The sequence below is a fragment of the Xenopus laevis genome, chromosome 5L (assembly GCF_017654675.1).
Source record: "Xenopus laevis strain J_2021 chromosome 5L, Xenopus_laevis_v10.1, whole genome shotgun sequence".
Taxonomy (NCBI): Eukaryota; Metazoa; Chordata; class Amphibia; order Anura; family Pipidae; genus Xenopus; species Xenopus laevis.
Genome location: NC_054379.1, coordinates 50,001,650 through 50,022,368, shown reverse-complemented (window position 1 = coordinate 50,022,368; position 20,719 = coordinate 50,001,650). Strand labels below are relative to the sequence as shown.

The following is a 20,719-nucleotide window of genomic DNA, read 5'->3' as shown; positions in this document are numbered from 1 at the left end:
GATGGCGCCCGTGAGCATCGCTGCGCTCACTCTGCATGTGCTGTCACTATTTCTAGAGGGGACAGAATTCAGGGCTAAGACTGTGCAGGGGGGAGGCAGAGAGGGGGTCAGTGGGGACTTGTCACCATGGGGGGTTTAGTTCTCCTTTAAGCTTAAACCAGTTGTGATGTTGGCTTGGGAGCCTTGTTCTAGAATGGACATTTTACAGTTATCTTGAAACCTGTTATCCAGCAAGCTCTGAATTACGGAAAGGCTATCTCCCATAGACTCCATTTTAGCCAAATAATCCAAATTTTTAAAAATGTAATTAAACAGGATTAGGTTCCATACCTGTATTCAGGAGATCAAACAACCCTCCAGTATATTAGGAAACCAAATAAATAACAGTTCTATAGAATAGTGCATATTTCATACATGGAAAATAACATCATTTTTTGCCTGAAGTTTATCAGGACCCTTAGGAATTGCATCAAATTCTTATTTTTTAAACAGAACATTGTTGAACTGAACTACAGGTAAACAACAGTTTGGTTGTGTTTTAAGATCATGCACCATATATAAAAAACATTTAGACAGTGTAGTGAATTTGTAAATAAACTATGAATATTATGGATATGATTGCAACTTGCTACATGTCCCACAAATTCTGCCAGCATTCATGCTTGTAGTTCATCAAAGGCTGAATGGGTGCCTTGGTGCTTGCCGCAATTTTTTTACCATCATAGCGCTTTGGATTTGTGTTCTTTAAAGAGCCTTTATTTCTTCAAGCTCATAGTTCTCATGGTAATGACTTGTCTTTTTTGTATACCACTAGCTCATCTTATAAGTGTATTTTATGGAATTATACAATTGTATCTTCATGTATGGCCAACATTATCCAACTTGAGGTTGTTGCTGCCATAGTCTAGAAGATTAATACTTAATGTAAAAAAAAACAATGATTTGCCAGACATCGGAATGCTGCTTCTTTTTCCCGTGTTAGCAATGTAAATGTGGTTTCACATTTAACAGGTTCCCACATAAAAGCTAGCATATACTACCCTCTCATTGGGGTTAATATTTAGCGCTGCACATAGTTTGGGCGTCATATGTAATCATAAAAGAAAAAAGATTTTCTTATTTAAAATAAAAGAGAAAAAAAGGTTGACATTAGGGTGTGCAACTTCAACACTACTTTGGAAAATAAAATAACTTAAAAAAAAAATTGGGACTGGGACATGCTGCAGTTTAAACAAGATTTGCAATCTACTAAAACAAGTATGAAGGCAATTACATTTAGGAAAGTTAGCACTTGTGTGAAAATTGCCCTGAATATGTGTGGAGACTCGAAGGAATGGCTCCTTTGCTTGTAGTTTGTGTACAAATAGAAGTTATTGGTTGAAATTCCCTGTTCGAGAATTCATACGGCTCATAAAGGCTTTGTGTGCACAAAATTATTCACATGCAGGCAGTTAGACACAGTAAAAGCTAGTTGGGCTAAGTTTTGTTAAGCTGCTTATTCTTAATGCATCAAGCTGATACCTTAAAGCACATTAAGTGTAAATAGAGCATTAATAATGTATTTTTCTAGAGATTCAAAAAGTTATTGCTGCAGATTTCTCTAAGTAGCCTGATTAACGTGCATTTCCAAGCTATGTGGTGCAATGCACATACTGCTTTTACCAGTAACATCAATATCAGTAATACATTTAAAGTAAACCACTGAACCATGCATACCAATGATCTATTCAAATGGCATGCTAATGGTGGATGGAGAACTGCTATGTTGATTTACATTTTTTTCTGGAATAGGCTCCTAGCCATAAGGTGAATGTCATGCTTGATGGAATGGAAGCATTTCAGTGTACTGGCATGCCTTTTAATAAAATGTTGTATCCTCTACTGGACTACTATAGACTGAGGTGTTGCAAGTTGAGCTGTGAAAATGTCAAAACTATGGAAAAGCAGTTCATTGTATGTAATACAGGTATTGGACCTATTATCCAGAATGCTCAGGACCTGGAGTTTGCGTCTGCTAGAACATCATGTAAACATTAAATAAACCAAATAGGCTTAATTATGGATTAATTATATCTTAGTTTGGATCAAGTGCAAGGTGCTGTTTTATTATTACAGAGAAAAAGGAATTTTTAAAATTTTTTTTGGATAAAATGGAGTGTATGGGAGACGGCCTTTCTGTGACTTGGAGCATTCGGGATAACTGTTTTCCATATAACAGAACCCATACCTGTATTGAAATGAAATATACAGTATGGAAATAAGAGATTCATTACTACAGGCGTACGTCGCAGTTTGACATTTTTTACCCTCAATGGAACATATTTTTCCTTAATTCAATACAAGTTTGCCTGTCACAATAAGTGCACAAATGTTGAGGCAGTTAGTAATGTAAATGGGTGTAACTTGCACCTGCATGGGAAAGGAAGACCTACACATAGAATGTTGGCATTCATATACACAACTATTGCATGTGATAGATTTGTCTACATCAGTCAAGTGTATTTCATAACCCAGTGTATTATTTTTCATCAAATATAGGATATTATATAGCAATGTATGAAAAACATGAGTAAATGTATTACAATAAGTGATCATAGATAACCCTAAAAATCAATTGTAAGGCATGTATTGCTCTTCCTATTAATTTTTACATCTGGAATACTATCTCTGGTCACAGCCTTGTGAGTAAACTGTCTGCTTTCTACACCCTTCAAAACTGTATGTTTTGTGTATTGATGCAGTAAAAAAAGTTCCAATAGTCTCAAAACATGTTAAAAAATAAGTAGGTGCTTTCTTAATTTGTACTAAATCAAACTTGGCTTTTAATTGAGGCATACAGTACTTATTACCTTCCTTTATTTTTTTTATACAAATTACTGTGAAAAGGTAAATATTACTCTTTTATATGTGTCCCATTTTCCCTTATACACTACTTTCCTAACAGATTTTCTCTCTCTGTGTATTGCTTTCACTGTGTTCCGATTGTGGTTTAGAGCTTTAAAATGACTACGTAATCCTGTCCAGATTGATTGGATTCAAAGGCTTTTCACAGGTCTGGAAAGATGTCCTTTTACTGTAGTATAGTGTGCCTGTATCAATTTCTGTATGCCATTAGAATTTGCAGGCAATTCTGCTTTAGATTGTAGCTGTTCCAAGATCGCTGTGGTAAGCTTTGGTAATATTAAATAGGACTGGTAGATATCAGAAGTGATTGCATTCAAACAACTGGCTTTAATTACCATTTAATTAGCTAGATTAGAGTCCAGCTGCAAGTAGATGGAGTGGATTTCGGCAAAAAATGCATATTCAAGTATTTCCATGCCAAAATCTGCTCCGTGCAACTGGGCCTACATAATGGCTCCAGATACAGGCACATCAGGAAGCTGTTTGGACATAGGCTACTTTACATCCTGCGTGAATCCGCTTCTTGTGACACTAGCCTTAACCTCCAACAACTATGATTAGTTGTCTCTGACATGGGCAAATATATTTTTAATTTTGAGCAGTAGACTGCAACATTTTCTATGCTGCAAATGCCTCAGTTTATTGTAAGGGAAAAAAGAAATTCAGATTTGTATATTTCAGTGTGTAGGCTATGTGACAAAGTAGGCATTTTAATGGCTATACCAAACCGATTACCATTTCCTTGCCCCATGTATTTTTTTCTGCATACCTTTTTTTTAACTGGCTTTTAGTCATATTTATGGCTCTTTGAAAGTGTGTGCAAAGAATGAATAATTAGTATAACACAGGGCCAGGGGTTGTGCCCTATGTTTTTCTTGCAAATTAGACCAGTAACACTTTTGTTATAATTTGGTTATGTTTTTCTAGTGCTCACACCCTTCTCATTATATTTCTTTATTAGGTGTTCATCTTCATATGATGAGATTGTTGTATTTTTTTTTGCCATGAAAGACACAAAGAAAATGGTTAAAATGCTTAATTTTCACATGCCTTTAAGAAGAAGTATTACAAAATAATTATAAAAACAACGGATTTAGTATCCCAGAAAGCATTCTTTACTTGTATACAATAAAGTGCCATCTACAGTAATTTAGTTGCTAATTCATTTCCACTTCTGGGCATGTATTGGATTAAGATAAACACTTAAGATAATGATTGGATGAGCTAAGCTCCAGAGTATACCTTTAAGCTGGCCATAGACGCAAAGATCCGATCGTACGAATCGTGGATTCGTACGATTTTCGGACCATGTGTGGAGAGTCCCGACATTTTTCGTCCGTCGGAGATCGGTCGTTTGGTCGATCGGACAGGTTAGAAAATTTCTGTCGCCTGCCGATAATATCTCTGCGTGTATTGCCGATCGTACGATTTTCAGTGGGAGACTGTCACTAGTGTTGTCAGACATAAGTATCGTACGATTGCTGTCAGGGGCAGAACATTGGGTGATCTGTTCTTATTTGATCGGAATGGTAAAGACTTTGATCTGAATGGTTAGTGGAGGATCGGGAGATGGGAAAGTCCGATCGTACGTTGATTAGTACGATCGGATCTTTGCGTCTATGGCCAGCTTTACATTCCACACACGGTGGTCTTAATGTAGATGTAGCAGAATGCCAGTGCCTGTGTTAGAGGTTAGCATCTCATACTTGTACTGGTGTCATTGACCAATTGTAAAGTGTGCCCCTGGGATTGTACATGTGTACAGCAGTTGGCAAAACACTCCCACCACATGATCACACATGATTCTGCACCTTTAAGTGCTTCACGGTTCATTGATATAGAGGGAATTAAAGTGATAACATGAGCTTTCCATTGTAGATATGATGGCCATTAATGTTTTAGAAAGAATGCACTACAATTCACAGTATGGTAATGTTATCAATCACCAGCACATATGAACCAAACTATATTGTAAATGAAGAAAGTTTGTGCTAAAAGGACATGCAAGATATGCAATTATATTTCAACCTACACTGGACCAGTGGCGTAACTAGATGTTACTGGGACCCACAGCAAATTCTTTTTATGGCCCCCAACATAACCACATGTTGCACTTTTTTACCAATATATATTGAAATTGCTCATTAATTAGGGCCTCATGGGGCCCCTATACCTCCTGGGCCCCCCTGCAGCCGCAGGGTCTGCTTCCTCTGTAGTTACGCCCCTGCACTGGACTACTAATACTTTGCAGTTTTATCTGCTAACTATATAGGTTGGTTAGATATAGGCAACATTAGGGTTGCAAAGAAACTGGGGTGTGAGATATATTTTTTTATTATTGCTTTTGTTTTTAAACCTATATTTAAGGGATTGAGTCCCAAAACGCGTAGGGCTTGAGATCCATGTGGGGTCTGTAATAAACCTATCTTATCCTTGAATGGAGTGCCGTCATTCTTTTGGTTTGGTCTTTGTTTTTAAATGTTTCCTTTATATTCACATAATGGATTTATGCAGAAATGTACCAAATTAGCTAAATCCTAGGCAAAATCTGCATGCACAACACACCATATTTCTCAAGTCATGTTACTTTAGGGGTTCAAATTCAGTTCAGCCAGTCACCTGGATTATGCGGAATTTGCTGAAAAAGCCTTGGATTCAGTTGAACCCTGAACCGATTTTGAGATTCGGTGTATCCCTAGTAATAATCTTCTCTCAAAATACTTTACGTAGTTTTCACACCTGGGTTACTCCACGACATTGGTCCAATTATAAATTGATAGTCCTGTGATATAAGTAATAAAGGATATTCGAAAATCACCTTGTTTTTCTTATAACCATTATAAAGTGTTCTGACCTGCATAGAAACCAACCAACCAATAGTAATTTTAATGCCTTTTAGTTTGAAGTTGGAAGACCATTAATATGTATTCATGTGTATTAATGTTATGTACAATATGGGCAGCAGTGACTTTTCAGCTTGGGCCAGCTGAGCAGGCGCCCTAGGCTACCAGCAGGCTACTTTGCCCTCGCCACTTGACGGGGGTTACTGAGGAGGAGACAAGCATGCTTGTTAACTATAGGGGATACGGTAGTGGTGGGGGACTAAACGTAGGTGACAGAAGCACCCCCCCCATTGCACCCTAGGCATGTGCCTCTTCTGTCTATCTGTAGTTACAGCCCTTTATCTTTCTTTCTAGTTAAAATGTTTTAAAGAATGAAAATGCAGTTTTCACATCAGTATGTTGCACACGAGACAAACCTCTTTCCAACCTCTATTTCATTAATTTGTAATAAAGAATTGTATTACAAGTTGCTGTCAAGCTGCCAACACTAAAGTACTGAGCATGGAATAAAAACTTAAGATCTTTTTCTGGACATCAATATTTCTTCATCAAGCACTGGTGTAATTGTGTTGCTAGCCTCTAAAACAATCTAATTCTGCATCTGCAACCCTTTCAATTAGCTATAAGTATGTTTCTTTCTGAGTTTATCTGCATGATTAAATAGGTAACCTGGGGGATATTGTCTTCCTGGATTATTTATTTTCTAATTGAAAGTGAGTCATTCTTTCTAGGTTTCCATTCTCTATTCTTGCAGTTTGGTCCAAATGTAATTCCCCTAACATATTGCATTTTTTGTGATCATCACTGTACAGACATTATAAGCAATAGCTTTGTTTTTTTAATAGATGTAACTTCTGCTGAGTTTGTTATAACAAGCAATTCAGGTGTCAGAACTTAATGCTGAAACAACCCAAAGTATGCAAAATGTTATAAGCTAGAAGGAGCAACACTGATAAATGTACTTCTGTTATTTCCTATGATAAATGCCATTAAGTTTTTCATTCTAAAGATAGCAATCCCAACCAAACAAAAACAAGCTAAATATATCTTTAAAAAAATAGCAACATCTGTATTCATAAATAATGCATTAGGAAATATAGGTCTGTGTTCTATTAAACTAGAAGATTTTCACGTTGCTGTCGACAGTTCCATAAGCAAGGATTAATATCTCTGTTGTTGATTTAGAAAGTTCATGAAAAATGTATACCAGGGTAAATATGAAGAATAACCTCTCTTTGCAATTGTACAGTGGCTTTTATATTGGTTTAAGTTCACCATGCTACTAATTGGTATGTATGAGTATCTTCACCGTGATATATAATTTCCTTCAACTAAATACTGTAAATTAAGGTGTTCATTTTCATATTGGATTATTTTGCCTGGGAAAATATATGGAGACATGTCTAGTAGACGATATAGGACAGTTTTTTGTTCTTGCTTTTCTACTTGCTACATGCATTTTTTTCTGTTATCTCAAACTCCACAGCAGCAATTCTGTATGTATACAGAGTTGTGTTTGTTTGCAAGCAGTAGGTGTGTGTGTGTGGGGGGGGGGCGTGTATTGTGTATAAAAACATAAAAACATGGAGCCACTGTGCCCTCTGGTCATAAATAAGACCTAACTTGCTGGTAAAATAAGATGGTAAAAATCCCATAGGCATGAACAGAGTGGCAGAATTTTACTGTGGTGAGCTGGGGTAAGGAATAATTAAGTAAGACTGGATTGAAGGTAGGCCTCAATACTGAAAACAAATCATTATTTGCCAGTGTTTATACACAATTAAGCTTACTTTTTATTGTACCGGTATATAGGATCTATTATCCAAAAAAGGTTGGAATCTGGGGTTTCACCATACCTTAAGTCTGCACAGTGGCTCCATGCTACTACACCTACTGCTTGCAAACAAACATTACTCTGTACACATACAAAATCGCTGCTGTGGCGTTTGAGATAAGAATATGTATTAATGTATAGGTGTTTTATTATTACAGAATAAAAGGTAGGGATGCACCAAATCTAGGATCATGTTCAGGATTCGGCCAGGATTCTGCCTTTTTCAGCAGGATTCAAATTTCACCGAATCCTTGTGCATGGCCGAACCGAATATATAAATTAGGGGCGGGAAGAGAAATCACTTGATTTTTTTTGTCACAAAATAAGGACATAAAATCTTTTCCCCCCACTTTTTTCCTTTCGCTCCCCCAATTTGCATATGCAAAATTGGGGGGAAAAAATCAGTATTCAGCCGAATATTCAGCCGAATCTTTCACGAACAGTAACGTAACTAGAGGGGAGTGGGCCCTGGCGTGGGACATGCAGCCGCGCCCCCCGCCTGTACACTCCGTAGAAGACAGTGACGCACGAGCTGCCGGGGGGCCCTGAGGGGGTCGGGCCCTGGCCCAATCGCACCCCTGGTAGTTACGCCACTGTTCACGAGGGATTCAGTGATTCGGCCGAATCCCAAATATTGGATTTGTTGCATCCGTAATAAAAGGTAATCATTTATCTTCCTGTAACACAGAACTTTTTCGATAACGGGTTTCCGGATAAAGGAATCATACCTGTACTTTAAATATGCACTGTATAAATATATCTATGCTGTATGGGGGGTGGAATCTAAATGTATTGTAAATATATACATTGTATGTGTTTACTATACAAGCAGAGCCATTTAAATGAATATGTAGAGGTATGGGCTGAGATCTCTAACAAACAAGGGAAAGTTGTGCTCACCACTATTTTTTAAAACCATTAGGCAGGGGTGCAATGAGGGTGTGACCACAAAATACATATAGTCAACTACAAGAGGTCCTCTGCACTCAAAGTGCAGAGGACCTCTTGTAGCTGAGATCTCTAATCCAGACTTCCAAATCCAGAAAGCTCCAAGTTACAAGAAGGCCATCTCCCTTCCTTTCTATTTCCTTATTTACAGTTAAAATAAATCAGAACCCTTTACTTTATCTAAGCTGCTTAAATAGTCCTATTGGCTTCATTTAAAGTTAAAATGTTTTTAGTAGAAGTAAGGCATGGCGATCTAAATTATGGAAACAACCTTTATCGGGAAAAGATCTGGTTCCATGCATTCTGGATACTAGAGCCCATACCTGTACAACATCTACATCTCATATATATGAGCTGGTTTGCCTTAGAGCTACTGATAGAGCTGACTGACTGTGATGTATTTCGGATCTTAGCCATCAGCATCTCCATGGTGACATAGGAGATCTCATTTCAAGATAATTGTCCTGTATAGATTCAGGCACTGTAGTATGAGAACCATTCACATCTTAATCTGATTTATTAAACTGTGCAGCTTTATAAGGTGTAAGTTAAAGAGGTCTTGTATTAAATGTGCAGCTAAATTAATCAATTTAATTTGAGTTGTGTAGGTCCCAGAGAGCAAAGAGCGCAATAGTTGTAATACTTTAATGCACATATTTCAAGGGTGAGCAGGGAATTCTGAAGGCAATAACTGAAAGCTGCTAAGGATTCTTCATTGGCTCCATCAGGAGGACTGTTTTTTGGTTAAGGCTATGGGCATACAGGCGCGAATTGTTGCAGGCTGAGAGAAGCAGTTCCGCTCAGTGCCCCTGCTCCATTGATTTGAATCCAATCAGCCTGTGTGCGGTCACATACAGTGGAGCTGAAGCTAAGGTCAGCCCGGAGATACCTCCTTTTGTATATCTGGGATGACCTTAGCTTCAGCTCCTCCCTCTTGACTTCACCAATCAGAAATGTGTTAGTGCACTGAGGTCTGAAACCTTCAACTTACAGTTTTATCAACAGTAGACACCACAGGGGAAATTTACTAAAGGGCGAAGTGGCTAACGCTGGCGAAAACTTTGCCGATTTACTAACAGTAGCTGGCATAAATTCGCTGGCGTAATTTTTGGTCTGGCAAAAGAGCGTTACTACACAAATTCACTAAGTTTTTGATTTTACTGACCGTTACCTCTATCGCCAGACTTGCCTTCGCCACCTCAGACCAGGTGAAGTGCAATAGAGTAGATAGGAGTTCCTCAAAAAAAAGCTGAACATTTTTCTAAGTTCCAAAAAACGCTGGCGTTTTTTCCTATTAAAAGGGTGATAGACTGAAAAAGATTGTAAATTTTTTTTTTGGAGTACCCTCCTTCCCCCTACATTTGCTAACATATGGCACCTAAACTATACTGCGGGCAGATGTGTAGGGCATTATAACAACTTTATATAATTTTATTAAGGTTCCATGTCCTTGTGTAGTATAATGTATTTGCTGCAGCATATACGGCCATTGTACTTAAACTCCACGGCGTATGCTAATTAGCCAACGATAGCCTAACTGGGAACTGCTGAACATAATTTCGCTGGCGTAATTTCTCCAGCATTCGATACCCTGTGTGCAACTTCAGATCTTTGTGAACTAGCGTTGTCCAGGTGAATTTACGCCTGGCGAAGTGTTGCGAGTTGCGCGAAGCCTGCGCTGGCGAATTTTCGCCGATTAGTGAATTTGCCCCCACAATCCATGCAATTTGGGCAGATTTTCTAATCAATGCATTTATCTAATAAAAATGCATTTATCTAATAAATGCATTTCAGCATATTTTTCAATGTGCGAAGTCAGGTTATTGTGGTATCATTGCGACTTAAGTAATGCTCTGACAGTAGCAACTAAATGTGACCTGAGGGCCTAACTCGATTATGCAAACATACGAGCCGTCAACTATGCAATGCCTTTCCAATGCACTTGCCTTTCCAATGCACTTGCCTGTCAGAGTATCTTAAAAATAAACATTGTTTGAAGGATGAGTGGTACAAAAGTTAGCCAATCTCTGTGCTTGCACTGCTTGTAAAACTAAGGTTAAGGTGTTTATTAAGGTGTTTTCCACGAAAATTTGAGTTTGCGAGTTGTATTTTCTGGTTAAAAAAAAAATACATCTTAAACGTTTGGAGGTCATGTAGGAGTCAATGGCAGAGGTCCCTTGAGCCATTTAAAGTTGTTAACAGCATGTTTCAGGACTCGAACTCACAGAAACTGGTTTTTCCCATTCGAGTGTTTTCTAAAATAAGATACAATTTGAGTTGTGACTTAATTTGAGGTACTGTATAAAAAACTCTAACAATTGAACTTTGATATATAACCCCCTAACTGTTGTGCCACAATCCCAGCATATGTCCCTGTAGTTGAAATGAAGAGAGTTTGCATCTGGTTCTAGCTGTGAAGTCTGCTCTCCCTTAAAATACTCTGTTTATAAAGTAAATAAAGGTTTCGTTTTGCTGGATCTTGTTCACTGTGCACATAAGTTGAATGCAGGGTCGGACTGGGAGGCATGGGGCCCACCGGGGCTACTGCCCCAGGGCCCCCTCCAGCCGCCACTGCCGCTCCGGAGTGCTGCAGGCGGCTAGTGCGCATGCGCGCGGCGCCGCGTTTGTGCGCATGCGCGCGGCGCCGCGTTTGTGCGCATGCGCGCGGCGCCGCGTTTGTGCGCATGCGCAGCCCTTCTATTCTACCGCGACCCCAAACAAAGTGGGGTCGCGCCGCCCCACTAAGTAGCGGATCTGGGCCGGCGGGGCCCACAAGAGCCCGGGGCCCACCGGGGTTTTTCCCGGTGTCCCGCCGGCCCAGTCCGACACTGGTTGAATGTACACTATATTTTCGACCTTTATGCGACTGGTTTGTATAACTAATTTTTCAATATTATAAGTTTCAGTCCTGTCAGTTTGTACACTTCACAATGGCTTTTTGTTTTTAATGTCTGATGATTCTGCATTGTGTCATCTTAATGTTCCTCAGCATATTCATAGCTGTATAGGATTATAAACTATGTGCATTTTACAGTCTTCTAGCATACTGTATCTTTCTGTTCCTTCATTTGTAAATACTTTGTTTATTTAAAACTAAAGGAGCTGTTCCTTAACATAATTAATGTCAGATTTGGTCGGCCAGGAGTTGAATGCTATTGTCAGCATGACAGTGGAGCTGCAGTAATACAGCTTCAGTTCCTGATTAATGAGGTTAGTACAATCACTTTAATCTGTCCTTTGACATCACTGACTTAGCCATTCTTCTCTTCTATTTACTTTAGTTTTCTCCTGCTATATTAATTTACATATAACCGCACATATTATTCACACACAGATAATCATTTAACAATTAATGAATGAATATTATGCGCCACTCCTTTTTGCTGAGAAGTTTCTGAAAATAAGTTCTCTGTTTATTTGTATTGTTATAAATTTTAGATATTGGTAACTAAACTGATTTTTCCGTCCAACATCTAGACCTATGTTGGTCTTATTACAATCTTTATGTATTATAGGGAGCTCTAGTGAGTGCCTTGACGGATGACACTTTACATTTATGGAACCTGCGACAGAAGAGACCTGCTGTACTGCATTCCCTAAAATTTAGTAGAGAAAGGTAAGATACCTATGGATGCTTCATAGTATCACCATGTTTCTTTGAAGAATTGTATTTTCTTATTGTAGGTTTAATGCTGTGGTCCTAAAAAGAGCATTGGCCAACATGTAGAGAATGGTGGGAGATGTGTTTGGTGAACCCACAGATATTTTGCAGTTCAAAAATAGGGAAGAATGTGGTGCACCAGAATAAATTGTAAATGACTCACCGAATAGTAAATGTGGTCCGGGTGCTCCAGCCCCAGACCCCCAGCTTTAGGGAGCGGTATTGCAACAAATATTTGGAAAGAACAGGGAGGACCGGGACTGAAACAGATCGACAGGACCAAGGAAAATAGTTAAAAAATATATATATATTATTTATACAAAGTTAAAAGTGTATATTTGCATCTCTATCAGGCAGGCCACAGCAAAGAGTAAGAAAGGATGGTATGGGTAATCGCTTAGTGCTGTACTGAATTGATGAAAAAAGTAGACAAAGAAGGAAGCTGTACTGCACATAGTCATTTAAGAGTCAACATAGAAGTCCTCTGTATTTTAACCTGGGTTATACGGAATGTTTTGTGATTTTTTTTTTTTTTTTTAAATGTGAACTTGCTTTGTAAAAACCTTTAGTTGATCTGTCTGAATAAAAATGGATCAAATGCTTTTAAACACTGTCCTCCCACATTAGTCTGGAATGGGCTTTTATGCTTTTCCATTAATTATTTGCCTTAACTGATCATTGTTGTAGCCGCAAAGTGCTATAAAACACTTGTGAATTTCTTGGTAAAATGGATTATAAGTAGTGTTGTATTTCCCTATCTTAATTGCAAAAGTAAACCAAAAAAATACAAAGGCAATCACAGTAAAAAAAACAAAAACACTGTTTCATATCATTGTGCACTCTTACTAACAGATGTTTAAAGGGGTGGTTCAACTTTAAGTTAACATTTAGTATGTTATAGAATGGTCAATTCTAAGCAACTTTTCAATTAGTCTTAATTTTTTTTATAGTTTTTTAATTATTTGCCTTATTCTTTCACTTCCCAGCTTTCCCCATCTAAAAAAAAAATGCTCTGTAGGGCTACAAATTTATTGTTATTACTATTTTTATTACTCCTTTTTCTAGTCAGGCCCTTTCCTTTTCATATTCCAGTCTCTTATTCATATCAATGCATGGTCGCTAGGGTAATATGGACTCTAGCAACCAGATTGCTGAATACAAAGCAAAATAACTCATAAACCACAAACAAAAACAAAACCAAATGCAAATTGTCTCAGAATATCACTTTGTACGTCATACCAAAATTAATTTAAAAGTGAACAATCCCTTTAATGTTTCTATCCCTTTTATTACAGTGTCTATCACTTCAAATTAAGGATGCACCAAATCCAGGATTCAGTTCGGGATTCAGCCATTTTCAGCATGATTCGGCCGAATCCTTCTGCTTGGCCGAACCGAATCCTATATGCATATGCAAATTAGGGACTGGGAGGGAAATTGACTTTTTGTCACAAAACAAGGAAGTAAAAAATGTTTTCCCCTTCCCAATTTGCATATGCAAATTAGAATTTGTATTTGGTTCGGTATTTGGCCGAATCTTTTGCAAAGAATTTGGGGGTTCGGCCGAATCCAAAATAGTGGATTTGGTGCATCCCTACTTCAAATTGGACTTATTGGTTATTGTAAAATTTCTCATTAGATGATATTCAGTGGGGTACATGAATATTGTGGTTAAAATACTTTTTATTCAGTGGTTTAGTAAGGTATTAACTAATACATTGGTACAGTATTACTTTAAGTGACCTATGACTGAATATAGAAAATATAAAAACAAAACAATTAGGGATGCACCGAATCCACTATTTTGGATTTGGCCGAACCCCCGAATCCTTCGTGAAAGATTTGGCTGACTACTGAACCGAATCTGAAACCTAATTTGCATATGCAAATTAGGGTGTGAAGGGGAAAACATTTTTATTTCCTTGTTTTGTGACAAAAAGTCACGCAATTTCCCTCCCCGTACCTAATCTGCATATAAAAATTAAAATAAGGATTCGGTTTGGCCAGGCAGAAGGATTCGCCTGAATCCGAATCCTGCTGAAAAAGGCTGAATCCTGAATTCGGTGCATCCCTAAAAACATTCGTGAAATCGCAACACATTAATCATTATTTGAAGTGCAGTAGCTATATAAATGTTTCAGTGTTGTTTTTTAATAAATATGAAAGGCATAAAAAAGAGACACAGATGTGTTCTCTTGTTTTATCAGTAAAGAGCATTGGCAGCCTTTTAAATAAAAATCATGATATACAATAATGTATGTAGTCAAAACATAGCGAAGTAGATAAAAAGATTATATCCAAAATGGAGAGTAGTGACATGATTGACACTCTTCTTATAGATATGAAATATATAGTGAGGTTTTAGATCATATACAACCGGATTATTGTATCAGATGATTATAATATGACATTGACTCCTAATTCTATTTACGGTACAATGACTGAAGGTTAAGGTACTGCCATATGTCATGTTATGAAATTGAGTATGAACAGATGGGAGAAACAATGAAGGTTACAAACTACAGCAAGAATAAAAATAATATGAGGTTTATTTACTAGTTTTCTAAAATAACGTTGCCCAAACTGATGTTTGTGCTTAAAGTGATACCGTTATCCATACAAAAATGTGTGCTCTGTGTGAAAGTGAAGCAAAGAAAGTAATTATCAGTCCTGTCTTATGCCACAAACAGCTGCTATTGTGAATGTGAATATTTACCTGGAATTGTCAAGATGTAGCAGGCAGACCATGAGATAATTGCCTTGTGTGAAGTAACCGGTAACATGTTAGCAGAAGATATATATCTGGATGATAGGAGCAGTAGGTTTAGTTCTGATGATGATGTACCTGGGACTTCTGTATTTATACTAATAGATCATACAGAAAATTTGGCTAAAGCTTCACTAGGGAAACAATTGCATTGTCCCAGGGTTCTTTTTCTCTAAGCAGTATGCCACCATCTAATTTTCCTACTTGCCCCATATTCCTTCTCTAGACACCCGAGGAGTGGTGGTAATGCACTGCTTAGATAGATAGAACTCAGGGCTGGTGATTTTTCACGGCTTGTCAGGTTAACACTGTAATTTATCCCTTTATTTTATTCTTCGTAGACCTGGAGGAACTCATTTGTGTCAGTGGGACAGAAGAAAGTATAAAAAACTGAATGGCATAAAAAGCTGTGTAAAACGTAACTTTACACAACTTTACATTACATTAAATTACAATGGCAGTATTTGCTGACCAGGAGCATGCATACTGAAAGCTGAGACAAGTTTGGCTTCCAGTGTGCATGCTCTTTGCTGACAATCTCCTAGGAGCTTTGGCAGCAGACATGAAGTGGAAAGAAATGGTGGTCACCATCCCTGCTGCTGTGATTTGACAGGTACAGTGTACGCTTTTGGAGAGGAGTGCTTTATCTGGGAAAGGGGAAGAGAGTTCTGATTTATTGGTTAGTGGAATTTTGTTTCAGAGATCTTTTTTCATTTTTTCATTCTAAAGTAACCAGATCAAAGCTATATGGTTGTTATAGGTATCTGCCCATGAGTAAATGTTCACACTGGTAGTAAGCCAAATAATGGTCAGAGTAGCGGTTGTGCTCATGAAGCCGTAACTAAACTGCTGTGAGTTTGTTTTCTGTTTCCTGAACACTTTGACATTGAAGTCTTGTTTTGGTGAGGTCTATCTATAAAAAGTAAGCACCCCAACTGAGCTAATTTAGTTGGAGGATGATCACCTCCCTTCTAATAGTGGAGTTCAAAGGACAACACTTTCCCCTTTCAATTCATTTCCTACAGACTTCCCTAGAGTTTTCACGAGATAAACTATGAGATTTTTTTTCTCATGAAAGTGAGTCGGACCAACTGGCTTTTGTTTTTAAATTCTTGTTACACAACAGTGTGTTTGCCCTTACTTTAAAGGAAAACTTTACCCCCAGAATGAATGTTTAACGAGAGCTTGTCCAAGTCAACAGGGTGCCCTTGCCCCTCCCATTTGTGCGCACACGTGGCCGAATGCGTGCTAGTGTGCATGCACAATAGAAGAGGAGGTAGGGGAGAGCAATGAAGGGGAGGGAGGAAGGTTGGGGCTAGTGACAAAGAGTGGAGAGTAATCGAGGGGAGTGAACCCAGGCTAGGGGCAGGACCGCCATCAGAAATCACAGGGCCCCATACCACAAAATTTCCTGGGCCCCCTGGGCTGCGCCCACTGCAAGCCGCACCTACAGGTCCGCCCTCCCCATTCCACAGGTCCGCCCCCCACCAAACAGTAAAAAAACAAAAAAAATATTGGTGGCTAGGGTTCCCACATGTTAATAAAAAACAAAAAGATATTGGTGGTCAGGGCCCCCCATAAAAAAACATTTGTGGCCAGGGCACCCCCATTAAAAAATATTGGTGGCTAGGACCCCACATGAGAAAAGAAAATTGGTGGCCAGGCCCTCCCCCCACATTATAAGAAAATTGGTGGCCAGGGCCCCTTAAACGTTCATGCCTTCCCGAAGTCACCAGCTCTCAGAAAGATGGGGGGCCAGGCTAATCAAGTAATTGTGGCGTGGCAGGGCCCCCTTACCCTCGGGGCCCCCTACAACACTGTGCACTGTGAATCGTATGATCCCAGGGCTGGCCTTTAGTACTTAAATTGGCAATTTATGATTACCCAATGGCACATACTACTCAAAAGAAGATTTTTATGAAAATGGTTTATCAAGATGAAGCCGAGTTTTATACATAAACAGTTTTATGCAATATATTTTTTAGAGACCTAAATTGTTTGGGAGTATAGTTTCCCTTTAAATGATCTTAATTGCAAGTGACCAGAAAATGCAACAAAATCACAATTTTTGTCTCTGTAAGGGAGTAAAAACTGATGATACCTATTCCGATAAGCTTTAGGAACCTGCTAGACTTACTTGAAATGAAGTACAGTAACCCTTTATCTGACATTAGCCCTATGTTCACATTTAGACCTATAGGAGTGAGTGTCAGGAGAAACCAAACACAGAAGAAGTGTATACATACATGCAGACTACTGCCTTAACAAGTGCGCCCCATTTCACACAAGAAAAATATAGATTTTTAATAAAAATAATGTATGCTGTTTGAGATATTCGGCTAGAGGAAGTTATGTTGTTTCTCAAGTGCTTACACATACTGCATACTGTTTGCCACATTGATAATATAATAGGTTAGTGGAAGAAACCATTTCTGCACAGTCGGTTTTATACAATATTACAGCATTGATTGATTCCATTTGTGTTAGTGTTCATGAAAACGTGTAACACGTTCAGTTTGCTTTCCGCGTATTAAAGCATGTTCTTGCAGAAGCTTTCTGACTTTCTCCCTATAACTCAGGTAGAATGTACTGTAGCTACGTGGGTGAAATCTGGGGCTTATTCTCTGAAAAGGAAAGCAACGCAACAGCTCCCACTCACGGCCATGCAAAGCGGAAATAAGGCAAAATATAGAGCGTAAGGCAATACACTCCATTCTTCACTGCCTCTTTCAGGGAAAATGTGATTCCGTTATTGAGTCAGTTTTGATCCAGTGATTGTGAGTCAGGGAGGTACTGACAGGTGGCCAATGTTAGAGGGCTCTGCTATTTAAAGAGAGCAGATGGTCCCTGCAACCAAAATTCTGAGAAAGACTACATCATAGTTAATACTTGCATCGCTATGCTTTGTTATTTTCTTTCTGACAAAATCAAACTATTTCTGTGCAAATCAATACAGTGGGACTAATTTACAGACTGACCACAAAGGAGATCACTTTGCTGTAATTCTGACCACAGAACCCTATTTATCAAAGGTCATGTTTTGTGAGTTTTTTTTAATGCCTCGAATGAACTCACTACTCAAATGTTTTCTGATTTAAGAAAAAAACTCGAATGGAAAAAAAACTCGAATCAGTAAATTTGGGGTGAAGAACCTGAAAACTGGAATAAATTGAGTTTTTGGCTAAAAAAAAAAAAAAGTCTAATGCTAGTATTAATTATTTTTAATTTATTTTTGAGCGAAACACACTGAAAAAAAACCTGAACATCAGAAAAGCTACAAACATCTTCAAATGGTTGAAGGGACCTCTGCCATTCACTTCCACATGACTGAGCTGTAGTATTTTGGGATTCAAGATATTTCCAGGTTCGAGGTTTTTTTCTTTTTTTTTTTTTAAAAAAACCCCCAAATATTGTAGGTGTTTTTTTAACCCGTCAATGAGTTTTTGACCGAAAAATACCCTTGAAAACTCAGATTTTTCTGGTAAAAATCAACTCAAGCTTTGATAAATAACCTCTTAATCTTGTGGCCTTGAAATACATCTTTATGCCAATGATTGTACAGAGTATAATTTTATAGTATGGATAAGCTGCACCAATAAGAGCTTTAATTATCTTGCCCTTCCTGGATCTTAGTGGCAGGGTTTACTTGGCAACAGGGGGCAAATACAGTGATCATATACTACCACTGGGCAACTGTGCACAATAACTGTAGCTTATAGCAACTGAGAAGCACATTATTTTCATTATTCTGCCTCCATTAGACCGATCAAAGCTGCTTCGTTGCCTTGGCTTACTCTCCTGGCATTAGTAAACAACCCCTTCCATTTATGCATGTGTGTCATAACAACATCATAACTATATTTTGTACCCAAATAATAGCTATTTCATATTGGAAATTGGGGCCACTGAATCTTCTAGGGCCTCTTATGTTTTCAAATACACAAATAATAACTGAAAGTGAAATATAGTGCAATGAATCTTTAGCATCGCTCCTGCTTCCAGCCACTATTCATTTCTGTTTGCTGTTGACCTGGCATTGTTCTTGAGGTTACCCAGAAAATAGAATAAATTGTTAGAATCATTTACATATTTCTTGGATCTTTTCTCTTTCCAGCACGCAAGAATTTTTCATACCCTGTTCAAAAAAATGTTGTGAAGCGTCTGCTGAATGATATTCTATTTTTAAAATGCATTTCCATTTGCATGACAGTGAACAGGGGATATTGGCTTTAATCTAAACTTGCTTGCAGACGAAGAGCTTTACGATTTTCATTAGCTTCTCTCCCCCTGTGTTCTCAGCAAAACGGTTGCTTGGCAGCAGCATCTCTCTGCTCATCATTCAAGCTCATTTATACACATATTCTCCTACTGCTTATTGCTTCTTACAGTCTGGAGCTGGGAAGCTATTGTAGAGCTCCACATAAAGAATAGACACAATACACAAGAGTGAAGCAGAAAATAAATCCTCTACCCTTAGTCTCATTAGAATGTCATACTCTTCACTCCATGAGAAAACAGTCTACTGAGTGTAGTTTCATCTATTGCTAAATGACTCACGGATTAATTACACTTTTTTTTATTGTGCTACAACATTTTTGTGGATGTGAGAGAATGAATCTGTATCTATAGTATAACTAAGTGCAGCTCAATAATTAACCACCTAGGATTAGATTACTTATAAATAGTAAATATATATTTTACTAGTCAATGCAAATCAATATTTTTCAATTCCTTGTTTTCCCTTGCAGTCTGACCTTATAAAGTCAGCTTATTACCGTTTTAAGTTATCATTTCGAAATTGCCATTTAAATAGAAAAAGCATCATATTTTTTTATAGTAGAGAGGGCGTGTCTGTGTGATACAGGTGTGGGATCTATTACCCAGAAACCCGTTATGCAGAAAGTTTTGAATTATAGGAATGCCACATTCATAGACTCCATTTTAATCAAATAATGAAAATGTATGCAAATGATTGCCCTTTTTCTCTGTATTAATAAAACAGTACCTTGTAATAAAATATAATTAATACTTTTTGGAGGCAAAACAATCCTGTTGGGTTTAATTAATGTTTAAATTCTATTTTTTAAAAAGTCCCATACCTGTATTTCCTTTATTTCCACTTGTTGATATTGTTTGTTGAATTTGTTGATATTGGGTTGAATTCAACCGACCCTTCGCCCCAGTCCCTGAACTAGCCCCACAGCATGATAGAACCTCCACCAAATTTGACAGTAGGTAGTAGTTGTTTTTCTTGAAATGGTGTTCTAATTCTGCCATGCAAAGCACTTTTTGTTATGACCAAATAACTCAATTTTTGTCTCATCAGTCCAAAACACTTTGTTCAAAAATGACTGTGACTTGTCTAGGTGAGCTTTTGCATACAACAAGTGACTCTGTTTGTGGCGTAAGTGCAGAAAGGGCTTCTTTCTCTTTGTGCCAATTGCGCTGAATTGAAGAACGATGTACAGGTCTTTGGAGGTGATCTTTGGGTTGTCTGTAACCATTCTCACAATCCTCTGCATATGCCGCTCCTGCATTTTTCTTGGCCTGCCAGACCTGGGTTTTACAGCAACTGTGCCTGTGGCCTTCCATTTCCTGATTACATTCCTTACAGTTAAAACTGAGATTTTTTTTTAGCCTTCCCCTAAACGATGATGCTGAACAATCTTTGTTTCAGTTCTTTTGAGAGATGCTTTGAGGATCCCATGCTGTCACTCTTCAGAGAAGAGTCAAACAGAAGCACAACTTGCAATTGGCCACCT

At 38.1% G+C, this 20,719-nt stretch overlaps 1 protein-coding gene across 11 annotated transcripts in view; it reads left to right on the top strand.

Annotated features, from left to right (window-relative positions):
- stxbp5.L (syntaxin binding protein 5 (tomosyn) L homeolog) overlaps nt 1–20,719 on the top strand; it is a 180,377-nt gene that overhangs the window by 34,930 nt on the left and 124,728 nt on the right. For all 11 annotated transcript variants that reach the window (XM_018263044.2, XM_018263043.2, XM_018263045.2 and 8 more), the window contains exons 3-4: nt 11,658–11,739; nt 12,045–12,145. In XM_018263044.2, the coding sequence (XP_018118533.1) occupies nt 11,658–11,739; nt 12,045–12,145 (183 nt within the window). The remainder of the gene's footprint in view (nt 1–11,657; nt 11,740–12,044; nt 12,146–20,719) is intronic.